At 49.6% G+C, this 22,154-nt stretch overlaps 1 protein-coding gene across 1 annotated transcript in view; it reads right to left on the reverse strand.

Moving 5' to 3' along the window:
* Positions 1-2,206: 2,206 nt before the first annotated feature.
* EXOC3L2 (exocyst complex component 3 like 2) overlaps positions 2,207-22,154 on the reverse strand; it is a 54,742-nt gene continuing 34,794 nt past the window's right edge. Inside the window, exons 8-12 of the mRNA XM_083626975.1 lie at positions 20,909-21,044; positions 19,744-19,866; positions 18,620-18,775; positions 13,597-13,718; positions 2,207-3,497 (exon numbers count right to left, since the gene is read on the reverse strand). Of these exons, the coding sequence (XP_083483101.1) occupies positions 3,185-3,497; positions 13,597-13,718; positions 18,620-18,775; positions 19,744-19,866; positions 20,909-21,044 (850 nt within the window). The 3' untranslated portion in view covers positions 2,207-3,184. The remainder of the gene's footprint in view (positions 3,498-13,596; positions 13,719-18,619; positions 18,776-19,743; positions 19,867-20,908; positions 21,045-22,154) is intronic.

The raw sequence follows: 22,154 nt of genomic DNA on the forward strand, positions 1-22,154 counted from the left end.
CAAAGCCTACCTTTGACTCACTATGTCCCCTGACCCAGGGAGGGAGAACATTATGTCTGCAAACCATGTCTCCAAATTGATTATGATCTGGGCCTGACCTCGAACCTTCGTCACACAAAGCCCCACCGACGGCTCAGGTGGCAAGCTAGCCCGGGCCCCGCCGTCGGACAGGAGGCTGCTTTGGACAGCTTCTGGGGCACAGTTAAAACCTGCCATTCAGTTGTTAATGATTCACCACTGGAGGAGGAAGGAATAGGATGTTTTCTGCCTTAGGCACCAAAATGTCTGGGGGGTGGTGGTTTGAGTCCCGGACTCTGACTCCGTCTCGCTGCCCTGCCCCCTGCCCCAGCCCCCTCCATCACTGGGGGAAGCCGCTGGGATCCAGCAGATCCCAAAGGAAGGAGGCTGTGTGAGAGCAATTAAGCCCTGTGGCTGGGAAACTCATTAAGCCAGCCTCAGGTTAGCTCCTGCCCTATTGCGTCTGGGGGGTGGGGGGGGCGGATGTGTTGGGAGGGGAGTCCCCGTCTTCAGCCGTTAAGGGGGGGGGAGGCTGGGGTGGGCAAGGGTCTTCCTGGAAGCTTTTCTGAGTCTCACCGGAGAAGGACTAATGGCAGGCGGGGAGGAAAGGGGGGGCTTTCCCCCTCCTCTAAAAAGCAATCAAGACACATTAGGAAGATCATCATGCAATTGTTCTTTCAAGCCCTGAGCTATTAGCTCCTGAAGGCAGGCTTGGCCTAGTCACCTACGGCGAGCGGATCTTGCCAGCAGGCGACTAGGTAGATGTTGCAGGAATTTATGTCTAGGTTGGGGGGGTTGCCTGTCCAGCAGATATCATGCCCATGCAGCCCACTACCAAAACCAGCACAATCACTTTTGTGACTTTTGTGATTTGTCCCCACAAAACACATCATCACAGTTTATTCCTGCCTATTCAAAGGGCCTCTGCTGCACGATACCAAATGTAACAATTCACTGATAAATGCATCTATGTACTGGCTCACTGGGAAAACTTCAGAAATTCATATAGACACCTGAGCTCAGCTCCTCAGCAGCCCCTCTGCCTGAGTGATAATCCCTGGCATCCTGATACCTGAGTGCCAGAGACGTAGCCATACTAGAAATAACAAACCCAGATGAAGACAAAAAGGGTGTGGTTAACTTGGCTGGGAAACAGGGAAATGTAAATATCTCTTTTGTTACACTTGATGGGTGTTTGGTGGAGGGCAAGGGGAACCATGGGGCAGGGTCCAGGATGCTCAGATTACTGCCACCAGACCTCCCCTTTCATGATGTAACCATGATGTAGTTTGGGGGGGAGTAACACGGGGATTAGCAGCTAATAAAAGTTTGGGTTCTCTTTTGTTTGGGGCTTCCATCTTGTTCCCCCTGGTGGCAGGTGGGAGTCCTGTCGCGACAGTCTTCAATAAAGACCAAGCCTACTGGCTGCTGTTTTGCTCTGGTATTCCTGGCTGGGGTCCTTGTTATTTTGTCCAAGGGAGCCCTCAGATTTCTCCGTTAACAGTTGAAAGACCTTTGTGACTTGGAAGGCGGTTAGTCTTTCTCTCTTTGGGCTTCTCCACCCTTCCTCTGGTCTTGCCACTTTTCCCTGGGGGAAATCACTCTTTAGTGCTCAGTCGGAGCAAACAGCAATACAGGTCGTCCCCTCCATTTGTTCCGATCTGTCACTAAAGAGTGTGTTTGCCCTTGAAAAGGAAATCGCTTGGACCCATTACAAGTGGAAAACCTCTGGGAACAGTGTTTTCTAGCCACAGTGGAAGTAGAACCTTCCTTGTAGGCAAGCTTTTTTTCTGCTGCTCCAGAGGGTAGGACCTGAACTGCTGGATTCAAATGACGAGGAAGAAGATTCCAACTAATTTATTCAGAAAAATTTTCTGAGGATAAGAGCTGCTTGCGATTGGAACGGCCTCCCTCGGAAGGACGTTTTAAAGCAGAGATTGGATGGCCATCAGTCAGGGCCTCTTTAGCTGAGGTTCCTGCATTGCAGGGGGTTGGAATAGATGACCTCTGGAGGTCCCTTCCAACTCCCTAGCTCTACGAGTCTACGACTGACGTGGGCCAGGAATTCCTTGGTGTATCCCAAGATACACCAAGAATTCCCAAGAGCAGAGAAAGGCCTCATTTGAAGATGCTGGAGGTGGTTTAGAGACATACACCCACTCCAAAATATGCAAAAGAAAGGGTGGTATTAAATTAATATGCATTTATTTATTTATACATACATACATACATCCAGAGCAGGTATACGTACTCCCTTAAGGCCTCGCTTACTCCAACCCTCGCTTTGTCCTGTGCCAACCACCCGCCCCCTAGTCCAAGGGAGAAACTGAGTCACGGAAGTGGGGGGAGGGGAGGTGTGCCCCCTACTTTGAGCGGAGGGTCGGGTAACCCCAATACATCTCTTGCCATATAAGGAACTGAATTATGCAGTAGAGCCTTGACGGGTGAACAGTTCACATTGTAGGTGTGTCAGGATCTGAATGTGGTCCCCCGAGTCCTCTCCACGTGGCCCCTGAAACATTCTCCAGGCCACACCCCTCCCAGTTTCCACCTGGCCTGGAACTCTGATGATGTTTCTTGTTTGCCTCTCGAGGGAGCATGCGCAGAAATGAGCCCACTATACATAGGTAAAAATTTACATCCATTGCCCCGCCCACTTTGACCTCTGGCACCGCCCACCTGTGGCCCTTGGGAGGTTAATTCAGAAGAAATGTGGCCCTCTGCCTGGAAGAGGTTCCCAACACGACTTAAATAAACGATTTTGCCCATCTCTCATGATACACCAGTGGCTCGATTTTCCCTGTTCCAGCCAGAACTGGATTCTTCTTTAACGGATGCATAAAATTCTCCCTCCCTGCATTTGCAACCTTAGTTTTAAAGTTTTAAGCCTGCAGCCCAGTTAATAGGAGAGGAGTCCTTTCCTTCAACCGCCCAGGTGCTTTGAAAGGCAGCCAGGATGCCTGCGGAATCTCGGCTGCGGAATAAAATGCAGGCAACAGATACAACTGGTTTTTGCAGGTAGCGGGTGCCGCAGCCCTTGCTTGGAGTGTGAGCCCTGCAGCGGGTGGCTCTTGGGGGTGGAAAAAGCACCCCCCGTGGGAGGCTCCAGGCCCCCGCCCCGTAACCTGGCGGCTGAGAGAGGGAGTCCACCATTTGGCGGGGTGCCTCACACCTGCGACTCGGCCCCGCTCGCTTTGGACCGCCGCCTGTGCTGCCGCCGCCGCTGCTGTTGCTGCCGCCGCCAAGGCATCTGGCGGAGCCGGGAGAGTCCGGTCACCCCCAGGACTGAGACGCAGCGCAGCTGGAGGCGGACGCAGAAGACCTTGCTGGTGGGGATCTCGTTGAAGAAGGCCCGGTCCAAGCAGGGAACCTCCCCTTCCTCAGTCAGCTCCAGGCTCTCTATGGCGGCCAGGACGTCCTGCCGGTGGGACTGGTTCTGCAGACCGCGGATGTCCAGGATGGCAGACACGTGCTTCTTCCTGCAGAAAGAGGAAGATAAGTTTTTTTCTTCTTTTTTTGAATTTGCATTTTATCTATTTGTTAACATTCTTATATTACATCGGTAAATGTTGTCATATTACATTACAGGCCTTAAATGGTAAAGGGACCCCTGACCATTAGGTCCAGTTGTGACCGACTCTGGGGTTGCGGCGCTCATCTCGCTTTATTGGCCGAGGGAGCCGGCATACAGCTTCCGGGTCATGTGGCCAGCAGGACTAAGCCGCTTCTGGTGAACCAGAGCAGTGCACGGAAACGCCGTTTACCTTCCCGCCGGAGCGGTACCTATTTATCTACTTGCACTTTGACGTGCTTTCAAAATGCTAGGTTGGCAGGAGCTGGGACCGAGCAATGGGAGCTCACCCCGTCGCGGGGATTCGAACCACCGACCTTCTGATCGGTAAGTCCTAGGCTCTGTGGTTTAACCCACAGCGCCACCCGCGTCCCTGACATTACAGGACTTACTATAATTTCCAACATGTATACAAAAATTATATACAAATTTTATATACCTAGAAAGAAAATGAAACCAAAAAAGAAAGGACAAAGAGAAGAAACAAAAACAACCCACCCCCCCCCGCAATCATATACATTCCAACACACTAGACTTCCTGTCTTTCCCGTTGTATATTCCTTTTTTACAAATGAATGTTCTCTTATTATAGTATATTTCTTTACATATTATCTAATACATTCCCATAACAATATGTGTTCTTTGTCTTATCATTAGTCTCACTCCGTCAATCAAATGCTAGCATAGATAGCGAACCTTTACTGTATTTTTGAGCATATGTTTTATATCTATCCCACTTTTCCACAATTTTTTGTTTCAAATTGCCTCTCAGGCTATTTGTTAACTGCGCCATTTCAGCAAATTCTTGTAGCCTGTAATGCTAGTCCGTTATCGTCGGGGCTTCTTGTTCCTTCCACCCCTTTGCCACCAAAGTCTGAGCTGCGGCCGTTGCATATAAGAATATCTCCCTAAAGGCCTTTGGGATGTCCCTGCCAACGATGCTTAACAGAAATGCCTCTGGTCTTTTAAAAAAAGTTATTCCAAACATTTTTTTCAACTCCTCGTAAATTAAGCCCCAGAACACTTTGACCTTGGAGGAAGAGAAGTTTTCAATGTCTGGTGCTTTATTATGTTTTTATATATTTGTTGGCTGGGGCAACCCAATCAGATGGGCGAGGCGCAAATAATGCTTTGCATTTCTCTTAGTCTGGTAGCACCTAGACTTTGGAACTCCCTGCCTCTTGATCTCATGCAAGTGCCTTCCCTAGACTTCTGGCACCTGCTAAAAACGCTCTTGTTTACACATGCCTGCCCCAGAAGCTTACAGCATCGAGGCAAATCTTAACCTGCAGCAGTGCTTCTGAATACCAGTCCCTGGAAGCCACAGGAGGCGAGAGTGTTTCTCTTGCGCTCAAATCCTGCTTGCAGGTTCCCCACTGGAGAATCTGCTTGGCCACTGTGAAAACAGGATGCAGTGGACCAGACCCTTTGGCCTTGTTCAGCCGCTCCTCTTATGCTCTTATGCAGCCTCCATCTCCAGTGGCAGTCTACCCACATTCCTAGTGTCTTAGGGGTATTTGGCCACTGTGAGAAGAGGGTGCTGGACTAGATGGGCCCCCTTTGGCCTGATCCTACAGCCAGGCTCTTTACAAATGGCCTTCCAGGTTCCTAGGGCTGCAGCACATCCCAAAAGGTCAGCTCTGTGGTCCAGCCCAGGGGTAGGCAACCAAAGCCCGGGGGCTGGATGCAGCCCAATCGCCTTCTCAATCCGGCCCGCGGACGGTCCGGGAATCAGTGTGTTTTTACATGAGTCGAATGTGTCCTTTTATTTAAAATGCATCTCTGGGTCATTTGTGGGGCATAGGAATCCGTTCATATATATTTTCCCCCCAAATATAGTCCGGCCCCCCACATGGTCTGAGGGACAGTGGACCGGCCCACGGCTGATAAAGGTTGCTGACCCCTGGTCCAGCCCTACGCCAGTCCCAAACAGCTCTGTCCTCCCCCTCTCGCCTCTTCTCCCTTTGCCCCTCTCGCCCCTTCAAGCAAGGCATGGGTCCGCAGGAGCTGCCCCCTGGCTCCACAAAAACGTGCCTTCGAGAGACAGTTTATTTAAAGCCCTGCTGCTGCTGCTGCTGCTGCTTCGGATGTCTCGTTAACTTCAGGAAGCTGGCGCTTGGCCCGTGTAATCAGCCGAGCCCCGTTCTGCCGGCTGCCCAGAATTGCGGCAGGCGGGGGCGAGAGGCCTGGCGCAAGGCTGGCCGCCGCTTTAATGGGCCCTCTGAGGTTCTCCTTCCCAGCACAGGAGAACCCTGCGGTGTGGAGGGGAAGTCGCCCAGCTTCTTCGGAAAGGCCTCTGCTAATTAGGAATTTGCATCCGTCCCCTGCCGACCATCCCTACCGCTGCCACCCGGGCGCAACAGCCTGGCTGCCACCCCCCATCGTAGCAGGGTCTCCTCAGAGGAAGTCTCGCCTGGCAAAGCGCAGAGCTTCCTTCCTCCGCGATTCTCTGGGAGCACCATTTGGGGAGGGTGGTGATTCTGGGTGACGGAGGGGGGCTGTTCTTTCCTCCCTGACCTCCCTGCGAGCCCCGAGTGGGGGGTGTCGTGTGTGACCTGCATACTCTCCTGCGGCAACAGGATCTGTTCCCTTCTCCCCTGCAAGCTGGGTTGAAGAGGTGCAAGCTCAGAGGGAAGGATTAGGGTGGTTGCTCAGCAGGGCAACTTTGGGGGAATCTTTCAGGGTTCAAGGCTTCCTCTGTGCAACGGTTTAATAGCCAGAAAGTTTGAAATATACTCAGAGTCGCAAAGTGATTTCATGCTCTTTATTCAGCTCATAGTGGTGAGGAGGAATGAATGAAAGTCCCCTCAAAGTATCTGCTTTATATACATTATTTACACAATGGGCTGCACATGATTGGCTAATTCCGGAATTCTACTGTAAGCCAATCAGGTTGTGGATTCACTTCTATCTGGAGCATGATTGGGTGGTTCCTGCCAACCAATCATACTGCTGCATTGTTCTAGGACCAATCAGACTGCTGCATTCTGAATCCTATTGTTCTAGGACCAATCAGACTGCTGCCTTTTGGATCCTATTGTTCTAGGACCAATCAGACTGCTGCAGTTTGGATCCTATTCAACTCAGTACATAATAAAGTTTAAACTACAGAACTCGATCCTTGGGACTTGGGCTTGGAACTAGAGGAGACTCAGTCTGCACCGGATCCTTTGCCTCAGGCATCATCTGAACCAAGTCTGGGGCCTGATCCTGAAGAGCCCCAGTCTGCACAGGTTCCCCTGCAACAAGCACCAGCTGGGCTGAGTCCGGGGCCTGAGCCTGCCCTGGCTCCAAATGCGGGGATTCCCTCGTTGCCTCCAGCTGGGCCATCACTTACAGCTGCTCCACTGCCGGTTGGGTCAGGGGAGACTGAGGCAGCCTCTGGGTCTAGTAACCCACCGACGTCTCTTGAGCTGCAGAGACTGAGGTCTGGGAGAAGGAGAGACCTGAGTACTCGCAGAAGGAGTGCTCGCCTCTGGACGAAACAGGGAGGTGAGTCGCTGGGGGATCAGGACCGGCCATCACCCCGACAAAGATAAAAGGCTGTCGGACCCCGCCCCAGGTTGCGGGAGGAACGTTGCTGTTTGCTAGAACCTGCCTGAGACCCTGTGCCTGACCTAGCCTGGTTTCCTTCCTTGGCCCTGTTGGACTGACTCCTCACGGAATCTTTGGATTCGGGACCGGACCTGGACGGCGTTGCTCGGCTTAACCCCTGGGCCCAGCACACACGGGAGGCGGGGTGACCACCAACCTGGATGGCTTTAACAGAGTCTTAGTTGAATTCATAGAATTACTGAATCGTAGGAAGGGACCGCGAGGGTCATCTAGTCCAACCCGCTGCAATGCAGGAATTTCTGCTAAAGCATCCCTGAACAGATGGCCACCCAGCCTCTGCTTAAAACCTCCAAGGGGAATTCATAACCTCCGGAGGGAGTCTGTTCCATTGTTAAACAGCTCTGTCAGAAAGTTTTTCCTTATGTTCAGTCAGAATTTCCTTTCTTGTTACTTGAAGCCGTGGGTTCGAGTCCTACCCTCCAGAGCAGGAGAAAACAAGCTTGCTCCACCTTCCATGTGACAGCCCTTTAGATATTTGAAGACGGCTATCCTATATCCTCAGTCTCCTTTTCTCCAGACTAAATATACCCAGCTCCTTCAACCGTTCCTCATCAGGCTTGGTTCCCAGTCCCTTGATCATCTTGGTCGCCCTCCTCTGCACATGTTCCAGCTTAATATCCTTCTTAAACTGGGGTGCCCAGAACTGGACACAGTATTCATGGAGAGGACTATCATGATGGCTTCTTGCCATGAAGGATCTGGTTGACTCTGAACACCCATTTCTGGAAACCACAGGAGGGGAGAGTTGCTCTCACACTTGAATCCTGCTTGCGGGTTTCCCAAAGGCAACTGTTCAGCCACGGTGAGAAGAGGATGCTGGGCTGAATGGCCCACTGGCCTGATCCTGCAGGCTCTCCTTATGTTCCTGTGACATGTGCCATTTATGTCCACTTCGGAGAAATCTTTGAGAGATCCTGTTGTTGTTGCTGCTGCCGCCGCCGCCATCTTCTGAACAATTTGGGGCCATCACCCAACTAGGCTACCTCGCTGCTCACCCCTCATTGCAGGTTGACTCAGCCCTGAACACTTCCCCGCTCTCCAGTAATAATAATAATAATAATAATAATAATAATAATAATAATAATAATAAATTTATTATTTATACCCCATCCATCTGGCTGGGTTCCCCAGCCACTCTGGGCGGCTTCCAACAAAACACTAAAATACAATAACCTATTAAAAATTAAAAGCTTCCCTAAAGAGGGCTGCCTTCAGATGTCTTCTAAAAGTCTGGTAGTTGTTTATCTCTTTGACATCTGGTGGGAGGGCGTTCCACAGGGCGGGCGCCACCACCGAGAAGGCCCTCTGCCTGGTTCCCTGTAACTTGGCTTCTCGCAGCGAGGGAACCGCCAGAAGGCCCTCGGAGCTGGACCTCAGTGTCCAGGCAGAACGATGGAGGTGGAGACGCTCACACAACCATGGCGGTTAAAAACTGGATTTGCGGCCTGTTGGACGCACGATGCTGATAGATAAAATGTGGCCCCAGATCTCTCTCTGTGTGTGTCTGTATATGAGATAGATGGGTTCTATGGACCCAGGGGCTGACTATTACTCTGGATCCATCCATTCGCATGCTGGTGGCTGGGAAAACCCAGTCAGATGGGCGCAAGAAATTTCTTATTATTATCACAAGGTTTGTGCTCTCCCTTCCTAAGGCCTGAAATTAGAGACATGGCGCTAGGCAGACTTTTGCTGCAGTCCTCAACATTCTCAAAACCTTTTCTTCCTCCAAGAATTCAGGACAACACCTAACTAGCCTAGAAGGGTCGCAGAGACCTCTGGCTCCCAGCACCGCCAGTCCGATTCTCGCCCTGCCACCCTCTCCAGGAAGTTGCTACAGAGCCCGCTTCCCGTCTGAAGGCCAACCGCTTGTTTTTCTCCTGCTGAACGTCTCTCTCTCTCTCTCTTTCCTCTTCCAAGAAACAAGAAACCCGAAATGGTCCAGATAAAACAGGAAACGTCCGTCAGCCACACTTAGCGGGCAATCTGTCGCCTCCGAAACAATTCCTAAGGATGCAATAAGCAGGAAGATGGAAAGGGAAACAAACAGAGGAGGCACGATAAGGCAGCGCCTTCGCCCTCCCCGAGTGACGCAGCCGGCTGGTAGCTGGAGGGAGCTGCGAGGGCAGCGTGGAAGCAGGCGGCCGGTATTTATAGCTTGCCAGCCTCCCCTCCGTCCTGGGAAAACCGGGAGTGACTCCTCTGGCCATTCTTGGAGGAAGGAGAAAGACACCCTCTGGCATCCCTAAGGGACTTGACCCACCTGCCTCAGATTCCGCTTCAGGGGTCAAGCAAGAGTTAGGAAGATATATTGGGAATGTGTGTTGTCAAAAGAGGGGTGGGGTGGGTGGGGGCGAAGGCAAGGACATGAGAAGAGCCAGCTGGGTCCGGCCAAAAGGGGCTCATCCAGCCCAGTTCTCAGTAAAGGTAAAGGGACCCCTGACCATTAGGTCCAGTCGTTGCCAACTCTGGGGTTGCGGTGCTCATCTTGCTTTATTGGCCGAGGGAGCCGGCGTACAGCTTCCGGGTCATGTGGCCAGCAGGACTAAGCTGCTTCTGGCGAACCAGAGCAGTGCACGGAAACGCCGTTTACCTTCCCGCCAGAGTGGTACCTATTTATCTACTTGCACTTTGATGTGCTTTCAAACTGCTAGGTTGGCAGGAGCAGGGACCGAGCAACAGGAGCTCACCCCGTCGCAGGGATTCGAACCGCCGACCTTCTGATCGGCAAGTCCTGGGCTCTGCGGTTTGAACCACAGCGCCACCCACGTCCCTATCCTGTTCTCAGAGTAGTAGCCAAATACCCCAGGAATCTAGATAGACTGCCTCTGGACCTGGAGGCTCCGTAAGAACAAAAGAGTCCAACATCCTGTTCTCAGGATGCAAATGTCAAGGGATCGAACCCACCTGCTTGCAAAGCACAGGCTCAACACAGAGGCCAAGCAGATGCCTCACTGGTAGACCAGCAAGCAGGATCCGACCACAAGAGCTCTCTCCCTTCCACAGCAACTGGTGTTCAGAAGCACTGCTCCCTCTGACCGTGGAGACAGGTCATAGCAGCCATTGATAGTCGTCTCCTCCATGAATTTGTCTAATCCCCTTTTAAAGCCCTCCAAGTCAGTGGATTATATGGAACTTGCCGAACTGACCGGGAGACTCCGAGACCAGAGAGAAGAGACGGTGGAAGAAGATTGGAAGAACTTTAAAGAATACTTGAAATAATATGTTAATATTTAAATCTTAGAATAGCTCTGGAAGTGGATATAGGCTGTAGGGTTAGAAGTAGAAGATAGTGTATTTTAAAATAGTATTATTTGTAAGTGATAAAATGTGAAGATTTTTATGGTAAAAGTGAGTGTGATAAAAAATGGCTAGAAATTATGATATATGTAAACTGCTAAAGGTGAGGTAAAATGAAAATCAGATGTGGGGACTTGGGGAAGCTCACCTAGCAATGTTTAAAAAATATAAGGATAAGACAAGAATTTGTTTGTACTGTTTGTTTTTCTGTTTGTGTTGTTTAACTGTGCTATAAAATGAATAATTTTTTTTGGAAAAAAAATAAAAATAAAGCCCTCCAAGTCGGCGGCCACTGCTGCCAACTGTGGCAGGGAGTTCCACAGTTTAACTGCGTCAAGAAAGACTTTATCTGTCCTGAACCTCCCAACGTTCAGCCCCGTTCAGGAAAGAGGCAGAGGATGCCAGAGAGAGAGAGAGAGAGAGAGAGAGAGGACCTCCGTGGAGATTAGAGCCACACGGCCACAGGGTCAACAGGCCACAGAGCCCAACCCTTTTCCGCAGTGCTGAGAAACTTTATCTAGCTCCCTCTCAGAACTGGCACGAGGACAGACATCCTCCCTGAGCAGCCGATTCCCCCAGGGGAGCTGCTTTTCCTCCTCTTAGGAAGTCCCACCTAAGCACGCTTCCCTTGTCTCCTCTTATCGCACCCTCAGAAGATGCGACCGGGCTGCCCGATGCATGCCAGAACCTCCAGCCACGGCACAGGAAAAGGCGCTGAGCGGCCGCTGACCCCACTGTGGCCCTGAGCCACTGGCTTTGCTTCTCCGCAGGGAAGAGGTCAAGGTCTGGAGCGTCCTGTTTCGGGGCCTGAGAAGCCTCCTCGCTGGCCGGGAGCCACGGCCTCAGGTTGCGCACATCCCCACCTGATGGGCCTTTTCCTCTCCCGATGGGAGATCGCAACCTTGATGGATAACTGAGCTCTGAGTTCGTGCTTCTTTCGCACGGAACGAGGCTGCCTGGCGCTGGCCAAGGGCCCGTTCGCGTGGGATCAGGAGGTCAGGCAAGGACTTGGGTGAGGCCTGGGTGGCCCCTGCCAACAGCCTTGTGGCTTCACAGGAGCTGCTGCCACTCAGAACGCAGAAAAGGAACTGTTCTGAAGTAGCATCACAAAGACAGAAGAATAAGCTGAAGGAGCGTCTCCACCCCCATCGTTCTGCCCGGACACTGAGGTCCAGTGCCAAGGGCCTTCTGGCGGTTCCCTCATTGCGAGAAGTGAGGTTACAGGGAACCAGACAGAGGGCCTTCTCGGTGGTGGCGCCCACCCTGTGGAACGCCCTCCCACCAGATGTGAAGGAAATAAGCAGCTATCCTATCTTTAAAAGACATCTGAAGGCAGCCCTGTTCAGGGAAGTTTTTAATATTTAACACTGTACTGTTCTTAACACTTGATTGGGAGCCGCCCAGAGTGGCTGGGAAACTCAGCCAGATGGGCGGGGTATAAATAAATTATTATTATTGTTATTGTTATTGTTATTGTTATTGTTATTGTTATTGTTATTGTTATTGTTATTGTTATTATTAGCAAAGGCCTCATGGCTAGTAGCCTTCGACAGCCCTCTCCTCCTCCACGAATTTGTCCATCCCTCTTTTCAAGCCATCCAAGTTGGTGGCCATCCCTGCCTCCTGTGGCAGGGAGTTCCGCAGTTTAACACTGCGCTGCACGGAGAAGGACTTTCTTTTACTGCCCTGATTCTTCCAGCGTCCAAGCTCCCTTGAATGTTCTATGACTTCTAGAATTATGAGAGGAGGAGAAAAACTTTTCTCTGTTCTCTCTTTCTCATTTTTATAAGCTTCTTGCAACCACCGATAAAAACTTCGCCGCTGCTAATGTTCTAGCATTTGTCCGGTCTTCCAATAGGAACCTGACATAGTGAGCCTCTGATTTTCCTGGGAAAGGTACCAGCAAGGGTAATTTTATCAGTTAAGCCCTGGCTTGCTCGTATTTTGCACAGTGCAGCAAAATATGTTTTATGGAATCGATGTCTTGAGCACACGAGCAAAGTCTGTCCTGGTAGGGAACTCCTCTCAACCTGCCATCCAACACTGCAGAAGGAAAGTCTGGCTTTGGTGAATAACCTTCGATAATTTGGTACTGGTTTTTAGTGTAAGGTGTTAACTTAAAGACATGCCCATATTGTACTCCTATTGCCAACAGACTACAGACTGTGTGTAATCGAAATCTCAAGTAACTGTGTGTATTATCCCAGAATCTTTGCTTTAGGGCACCTTCATAATAAAGATTGATTGATTGATTATAAGCTTTCACCTGGAGGAGGAACCGGCAAGCCACTCCAGTATCCCTGCCAAGAAAACTCCATGGACAAAGACAACAAGCATATGCTCACTGGAAGGACAGATCGTGAAGCTGAGGCTCCAAGACTTTGGCCACCTCATGAGAAGAGAAGACTCCCTGGAAAAGACCCTGATGTTGGGAAAGATGGAGGGCACAAGGAGAAGGGGACGACAGAGGACGAGATGGCTGGACGGTGTTCTCGAAGCTACCAGCATGAGTTTGACCAAACTGCGGGAGGCAGTGGAAGACAGGAGTGCCTGGCGTGCTCTGGTCCAGGGGGTCACAAAGAGTCGGACATGACTTAAAGACTAAACAACAACAAATCATGTTGCCTCTTCTCTAAGTCCTAGAGGCTGCAACCTTTCTTCATCCCCTCGATCATTTTGGTGGCCCTTTGTGAAACTTTTCCAGCTCTACAGTATCTCTTTTGGGGGCGAGGCAACCAAAACTGCACACATTGCACCGTAGATTTGCATTAACGGCATTTATGATTTCGGGACTGATATTTTCAATTCATTTCCTAATGATTCCTGGCATGCAATTCACCATATATTTTTTTTGCAGCCGGCGTGTCCTGGGTCAATGTCTTCCTATGCACTCGGCAAACCCAGACAACCTCTTGTTAAGTTCTGCTGTCCATGTTACATTTTCACGACATGCTGCCTGTTTGGTTTTTTTCCTAGCCTTCAGATCTGGGAAATGTTCTGCTCCAAATGTTTATGAGTACAACAACCCCCCCCCTGCAGTTAAAGAAGGTTTGGCCTCCCCACCCCCACAAAAAATGAGTGCGGGAACTCACTGCACATCGGGAAAATCTCTTGCGAGGAAGCCCACTTGCAGTTGGATGGCAGCGATGTCTTCCAGCTCAATGATCTCCGCCAGGTGTGGAACAACCTTGTCCAGCCAGGATGAGGTAGATTCCTGCGCGGAAGGGGAGGGAGACAGGAGACGGTCAAGCAAGGGACAGCAGCAGCCTTAAAGTAGGGACGGGAGTTAATTATAGATAACCCCTTCCGACTCGAGGAGACAGGAGAGTTTATGAACTGCCACTGCAAAACAAACACCAGGAAATGACTTTTTTGGGAGAAAAGCAAAATAAAATCAGAACTGACCTTTGGAACTCCCTCCTATGGGTCACACCCAGTGAGCCTCGTGCTTGAGTGGAGGATTTGAACCCAGGTCCTAACCACACCGCCATCACTGGCTCTCAGCAGCTGGCAAACCACACCCAGCATCCCCTATCGTGCTTTATGCTTCTTTAATTTTGTTTCCATAAAGAAGGCTGATCGCCGAAGAATGGATGCTTTTGAATTCTGGGGCTGGAGGAGACTCTTGAGAGTCCCATGGACTGCAAGAAGATCAAACCTCTCCATTCTGAAGGAAATCAGCCCTGAGTGCTCACTGGAAGGACAGATCCTGAAGCTGAGGCTCCAAGACTTTGGCCACCTCATGAGAAGAGAAGACTCCCTGGAAAAGACCCTGATGTTGGGAAAGATGGAGGGCACAAGGAGAAGGGGACGACAGAGGACGAGATGGTGAGACAGTGTTCTCGAAGCTACCAGCATGAGTTTGACCCAACTGTGGGAGGCAGTGGAAGACAGGAGGGCCTGGTGTGCTCTGGTCCATGGGGTCATGAAGAGTCGATCACGAGTAAACAACAACAACAAATTTTGTTTCGCTTTACATTGTGTTGTCATGAACCATGATAATAAAGATTTGATCTTATTTTGTTTGACCCAACATCCCCCTGTAGGCCTCCTCTGTGCTGACACCTGCAATAGCACGTCCTTCCTGACCTTTCAGGGTATATTGGTTGGCGCCTTTAACTCAGCTTCAGGGAGAGAAGATGATAATCTTTGTACCTTCAGCCACCCATCTTTTTCATAGAATCATAGCTGGAAGGGACCCTGGGGCCATCTAGTCCAACCCAAGCTTGCTCCATGTGACAACCTTTCAGATATTTAAAGATGGCTGCCACATTGTGCTCTCAAGGGCAGGACTCGAACCCGTGGCTTCCAGTTACAAGAAAGGAGATTCAAGCTAAACACCAGGAAGAACTTTCAGAGCTGTTCGTAGAGCACCGCCGAAAACGTTTTTCTTCCAACCGGCTTTTAATGTCAATCATTCTACCATTTTAAAAGGGATTTCAGCAATTCGGCTGATTTCAAGTTGCCTTTGTGTCATGACTGGCTGGGTGCAGAGGATTGGGGGGGAACCCCCAAGGGAAGAAAGCTCAGAGCCAGGGGTGGTGGGGTGTGGTCAGAGGGAGAAGGAGGAGCAGACCGGGGGGAGGAGATTCTGGAAGCTGAAAGTATAGCAGGATTTGGTGAGCGGGAAGAGGCTGTGGCGGAGAGCAGTCCAGACTCAGAGGCAGGAGAGGAGGCTGGAGAGGAGAGGGGTCAAGAGGCAGAGTGGAGGCAGACTGGGGAAGAAGCCAGGGAGTCTCCCCCTCCTGCCGCGACAGGCTCCCCTCCCCTCTGGTCTCCCAGGATCCAAAGAGGTATGAAGAGAGAGGGAAGATACAGGCACGTTGGCATAGTCTCAGATTGCTGGGGAAGGACTCGGTGGAGGAGGAGACTTGGAGCTGTGGGAAGACGTGGATCTTTAGCCTCCACAATTGCCTCAAAGGGGCAAGACCTTCCGAGAAGAGTTGCTGTGCTCCTGAGCCGACCAGGATAAATAAAGAGTTGGCTTACTCCATGTGATTTAATGCTGACCCGGTCCTGACAACCGCCGTGACACTTTGTGAATGTTGCTCTTGGGACTGCTGGTTTTAAGTTTCAGGAACAAAGGAATCTGCTGCCATGGAATTGTAGAATTGGAAGGGGCACCAAGAGTCATCTAGTCCAACCCCTTGCAATGCAGCGAATCTCAGCTAAAGCATCCATGACAGATGGCCATTCAACTTCTGCTTAATACCTCTGCTTTATACTGAGTCAGACCACTGGGTCCATCTAACTCAGGCTGGTCTGGGCTGGCAGCCAGGGCTTCAGGCAGGGTTCCTGGCGATGCTGTCGGGGATGGGATCCCTTGCCATGGGATCACATTCACCTGGTGCTATACCAGCTGCACTGGCTCCCAGTGGAGTACAGGATCAGGTTTAAGGTGCTGGTTTTAACCTTTAAAGCCCTATACGGCCTAGGACCCTCGTACCTACGGGACTGCCTCTCTCGGTATGTCCCACGGAGGACCTTATGGTATTCAAATAAAAACATAGTGGAGATCCCGGGCCACAGGGAGGATAGGCTGGCCTCAACCAGAGCCAGGGCCTTTTCGGCCGTGGCCCCGATCTGGTGGAACGCTCTGGCCAAAGAGACTAGGGCCTGCAAGACGGAGCTGTTCCACCAGGCCTTTGGCTAAGGCACAGTCTGACCCCCTCCTTCTGTAATCCTCATAGAACTCTAGCCCAAAGGTTGCCATTAATTTGATTCTGAATTGATTTTTTAATGTATTTTAATTAATTGACTGTGCTTTTATATACACTGTGCTATTTTGACTTCTTGTTAGCCGCTCTGAGCCCGGCTTTGGCTGGGGAAGGCGGGATATACCGTATTTTCCGCCCTATAGGACGCACTTTTCCCCCTCCAAAAATGAAGGGGAAATGTGTGTGCGTCCTATGGGGCGAATGCAGGCTTTTGCTGAAGCCTGGAGAGCGAGAGGGGTCGGTGCGCACCGAACCCTCTCGCTCTCCAGGCTTCAGGAAGCTATCCGCAAGCCGTGGGAGCCCGGCGCGAAGTCGCGCAGCTCTCCCACGGCTTGCGGAGAGCTGCCTGCATCCTGAAGCCTGGGGCGCACTGAGCTCAGCGCGCCCCAGGCTTCAGGATGCAGGCAGCTCTCCGCAAGCCGTGGGAGAGCTGCGCGACTTTGGGCAGATATCCTCAAGCCTGGGGAGACCGGCGCGACTTCCCGCCGGGCTCCCTAGGCTTGCAGATAGCAGCCTGTTCTGGGGGCTGGGGTCAGGGGTCAGGGGAAGCTCGGGCTTCCCCCGCCCCAGCTCCACACCTGGGGGAAAAAAATTTCCCCCTTTATTTCCCCCCAAAAAAACTAGGTGCGCCCTATGGGGCGAAAAATACGGTAAATAATAATAATAATAATAATAATAATAATAATAATAATAATCTGGGACCTCCTGCATGCAGAATAGACTGCAACTGAGCTACGGCCCTTTGAGGGCCTGCTATTTTTACCGCTTTTGTTTTTGATTGCACCTTTTTTAAAAAAACAAAACAAAACACTGCTTCTATTTTTGTAGCAAGCTGCCTTGAATGATTCGCAGAGAAGTGGATATAATTACTACCACGGATCCTCCTCCTAGAACAACAAGGAAAACAGCTCTGGTAAACAATGCCTTGGCGCTGGGTTTGACTGGAGGTAAAGGACACAGAAGAAAGCTCAGTTTTCGGCACCCCTGTGCGGGTGCCTGATGAAATCCGGCTATTCAACAGGACTTTCGCTTTAGTAGAAGAATGCAAGGCGTTTTAGCAGTAGGTGAAAAAACAACTCGGAAATTACATGTTGCCAAAGGTTCAGTGAACGTTTCCCCCAACCCCAATAATTCTGGCATTTTATCACACTGTTGTGAATTGTCGGTGATGGGGTATCACTCTGCAGGATGCCCTGCTAATCTCTGGGGGTCCCGGACCAAGCAAGGGTTAAAATCTAATGGAGGATCCCACTGCTGAACTGGTCAGACAAGAGAGATAAGGCCCCGTCTGGCGCTGTGGGTTAAACCACAGACGGGTGAGCTCCCGTTGCTCGGTCCCTGCTCCTGCCAACCTAGCAGCTCGAAAGCACGTCAAAGTGCAAGTAGATAAATAGGTACCGCTCCGGCGGGAAGGTAAACGGCATTTCCGTGCACTGCTCTGGTTCGCCAGAAGCTGCTTAGTCATGCTTAAGGGAAAAATTAGAAAAACCTAAAATTTTGAATTTTTGAATTTTGGTCATTTAAAGTTTATGATTTCCTATTTCCTTCTGGGGAAAATGAATAGTATAGTGAAATGAGGTTTGTAGCCGGCATCCCATTAAGGCTTTGTTCTATTTTAGGTTTCTCTAATTTTTTCCTTAAGCTTTTCGATTTTTATTATTATTTCCACAAGATAATATTTCTAGTTGGTTACTTCTCGTTTCAGGGATTTTCATGATATTTCATTTGCTTTGTGCAAATTTTTCAGTTCCGTGACTGTCTTTTTTCTATTGGTTTTTACCCCTGGGCTAGAGGCAGGTACAGGGGCCCCACTTTCCCGCTTTGATGGCAGGGGGGCCCACACCTCACCCCATCCCCCCGGTCCTCACCATAGCTGTCAACTTACAGATTTGAAAATAAGGGACCAGCAGCCTCGAAAATAAGGGATCAGCAGCCAAAATACGGAATTTTCAGAGCACAGGTATGTTCAGCTTCTGAGCCCCTCCAAGCCAAAGTCAGAAAGCCCAGCCAGCAGCCAAACGAAGCCTCAAGCGGTGGTTCCCACAGCGCAGCAACCCGGCAAAGGGGATGCAGCAAGGAAAACCACCGTCACCTCTCCGCTGGGAAGCGCTGAGCAAAGGCAAGTCCCCAGGCAATGCGGCCGATTTGATCGGCACAAGGCATGCAAGCTCCACCCCCCCAGTCGTTCTTAGACTCCTTATTGGGTGAGCAACGCAGCCAAGCAACACAGCTGGAGCCTCCCTCCTCCCTGGCCGGCAAGGAGGGAGGGAGAGGAGCTGCTTCCTTTAAACCCGGGAAATTTAAGGGACATCATCAATCCGGGACAGCAGCGGGACACGGCGCTGGGATAAGGGAGTTCCCCGCCAAATAAGGGACGGTTGACAGCTATGGTCCTCACCAGCTGGATGAAGAACTCCTTCAGCTGTTTGGCTTCGCATCGCAGCTTGTTTGCCATCTTGGTCCTCATCTTGGAGGTGGTGCAGACAAACCGCACTCGCATCAGGGGCCGGACGTACTCGATGAGCACCCGGCGGTGCACATCCTTCAGCAACATCTGGCGAGAGACAGGGAAACAGCTGCCTAAATTGCACAGAAACGTATTCACGTATGCAGCTACAGAGGCAAGAACAGTACTCGCCCAAAAGATGGACAGAAGAGGCAGTCCCAGCAAAGGAGGAAGAATGGATACAAAAACCTATGGAATACAGTGGTACCTCGGGTTACATACGCTTCAGGTTACAGACTCCGCTGACCCAGAAATAATACCTCGGGTTAAGAACTTTGCTTCAGGATAAGAACAGAAATTGTGCGGCGGCGGAAGCGGGAGGCCCCATTAGCTAACGTGGTGCTTCAGGTTAAGAACAGTTTCAGGTTAAGAACGGACCTCCGGAACGAATTAAGTACGTAACCAGAGGTACCACTGTATGCAGAAATGGCAAAACTTACCGGAAGGATAAGAAATCAAGATAACAAACTTTTTATAAAAGAGTGGAAATGGCTTACGGAACATTTACAGATAAATTGTAAACAGATAAAAGCACTGGCAGGATAACTGTAGTAACCTGCATAAGAGTATCTATTTAAAGAAGATAAATAAATCAGTAAGTGAATTTGAATATGCAGAAGGTATTAAAAATTAATTTAAGGAACCGCAGAAAGAGGGGGAAGGAAGTCCAGTTTTGAAATGTCAAAATGATTGCGAAACCAGTGAAATGCGTATATCTGAAAAGTATAAATAATATACTTCTGGTCCAGAAACAACAGCAAACACCAACAGCAGAAGAATGGCGACAGAAGGTAATGGAATGTGCAGAAATAGCCAAACATTTGGTCAGTTTGGGAGTCAGAATGGTTTCAGGTTGGTCTTCCTGTGCCGGTAAATGAACTAACATGCTTGGTGAACATTTGGTTGAAATGTTCAACATTTATGAACATTTATTATATATCGAAGACCTTAAAATTCTTATCACAGCAGCAATGGCTTGGGGGCAGGGCCATTTGCCGTCCTGGCAGGCCATTCACCTGGTACGGCTCCATCTTCATCTTCCTCAGCTTCCGGGCGTGTTCTTCCAGGGTGCCCATGATGGTGGAGAAGGCCTCCGAATTGCTGAGCCACTTCCGTTTCATCAGCTTTTGGAAGTGGGGCTGTATGGGGCAGAGGAGGGAAGAAGGAGGTAGTTATTTTTCTCTTTGACATCTGGTGGGAGGGCGTTCCACAGGACGGGTGCCACCACCGAGAAGGCCCTCTGCCTGGTTCCCTGTAACTTGGCTTCTCGCAGCAAAAATGATGTATAGATGGTATATTACACCCGTGAAATTAGCTAGAATGCATAAGACAAATAATAAATGTTGGAAATGTAAAGAAAAAGAAGGAACGTTTTACCATATGTGGTGGGAATGTAAGAAAGTCAAAAACTTCTGGGAAATGATATATAATGAGATGAAAAAGATGTTGAAATATACATTTTTTTAAAAAACCAGAAGCATTTTTACTTGGTATTATAGGTCAGGACATTAATAGACAAGACGTTAAATTGTTTTTATATGCAACAACAGCGGCAAGAGTATTGTTAGCCCAGAAATGGAAGCAAGAAGAAATTCCGACGAAAGAAGAATGGCAGATAAAATTAATGGGCTACGCAGAATTGGATAAAATGGCAGGAAGGATTCGAAACCTGCGGGACCAAAGATTTACAGAAGATTGGAAGAAATATACGAACTATTTGAAGAGCAACTGTAATCAACCAATTACGCTAGTAGGACTACAAGAAGCTGTGTAAGGAGAAATGTATGAAGCATTGCAAATTAGTGAAAGAATAGTGATATCAGTTATGAGCTAAATGTAATAGTGAAAGTAAGAAACGTAAATTAAGTGAATAGATTGGAAAATTTTCAGATGTTGGAATTCAAAAAAGAATTGTATAAGATATAAAAGTATGTTTAATTATTGTTGAAAATGATATGTTAAAAAACTAATAAAAATTTATAATAAATAAATAAAGCCGTCTTTGGTGGGGGAAATCACTGCTTCCTGCAGCAGTGAGTTCCACAGTTTAACTATGCATTAGCTTCCCCCCGATATTCCTCACCCACCCCAAGATCATGTTGGACGAAGCCATCGATTTCTCCCTCCTGCAGTCTGCTCCCACTAATGTCCCCCTGGGGAGGTCTTCTCCAAAATCAATACCTTGAGGTTTTGAAAGAGGTGGTCAGCCAACACCCTGTTGCACAGTCGAGTCACTCTGTCAAGGGAAGCGTTGGCCTGGCATCTCACTGCCTCGCTCTCGGGGTGGCCGAACCTCGCCAAGCGCTCCACGTAATCCCTGTGGGAGAGATTCTGGTCAGCGGGGCAGAACACAGGGCCTACCGTATTTTTCGCTCCATAAGACTCACCTGACCATAAGACACACCTAGTTTTAGAGGAGGAAAACAAGGGAAAAAAATATTCTGAATGAAACAGTGGATGTATGATTTTTGTGGTTCATGCTGTGGCCACAGACGTGTGATTTGACGGTGAGTTTGGGGTAGCCCAATGCAAAAATCCTGAGAATCTATGTGGATCCGTGCTTTGTAACCATGTTTTCACACCATTGTGGCCCCAGGCAACAGTGGGTGCGTGATTTTTCTGGTGAAGGCTGTAGCCATGGACATGCTATGTGATCTGATGGTGAATTTGGGGTGGCCCTATCTCTCTTCCGATCCCACCGATCAGCTGCTTCCTTTCAACACTCCCTTCCCTCTTGTTTGCCCTAGTATCTTTTCCTTAGCTGGAGCAGTTTTTTGCTCCTCCTTTTCTTCTAATTTCTCTCCTCATTGCTTTCGTCTTCGTTTCCCCCCTTTGCAAGTTTGCAGTCTTTACCTCCCCCCTCCCAGGCAGCCTCCTTTATCTCTAGCGTCCCTTATCTCTCTCCCTGATCGGCAAACGATCAGCGGCTTTGTTTCAACACCCCCTCCCCTCTTTCAAAAAAAAAAAAAAGCATAATCTGCTTTTTGCCCCTGGGCAATTCAGCTCCAGGGACCACACATTTGCTCCATAAGACGCACAGACATTTCCCCTTACTTTTTGGGAGGGAAAAAGTGCGTCTTATGAAGCGAAAAATACGGTACATTCTCGCCATGGGGAGGAGGCACAGGCGGAGAAGCGTGTGGAAAATCCAGAGAGAGATTTTGCTTGACTGAGCTTCAGTTCAGCGGGTAGGATTGGATTGCCGCAAAAGGAGCAAAGCTCTCAGATCCGAGAAAATAATAATAATAATTTTTTATTTATACCCCGCCCTTCCCAGTTCAAAAATCGGGCTCGGGGCGGCTAACAACAAATTCAAAATACTTAATCGATGCAACAAAAAACAGCATAAAATACAGTATAAAACGTGAATAACAATAAATTCAGAATTCAAAAATCGATTTGGGGGGAAATCCATCCAGTAAACATT

This window comes from Podarcis filfolensis (assembly GCF_964270895.1).
Source record: "Podarcis filfolensis genome assembly, chromosome: 8".
In the NCBI taxonomy this organism is placed as follows: domain Eukaryota; kingdom Metazoa; phylum Chordata; class Lepidosauria; order Squamata; family Lacertidae; genus Podarcis; species Podarcis filfolensis.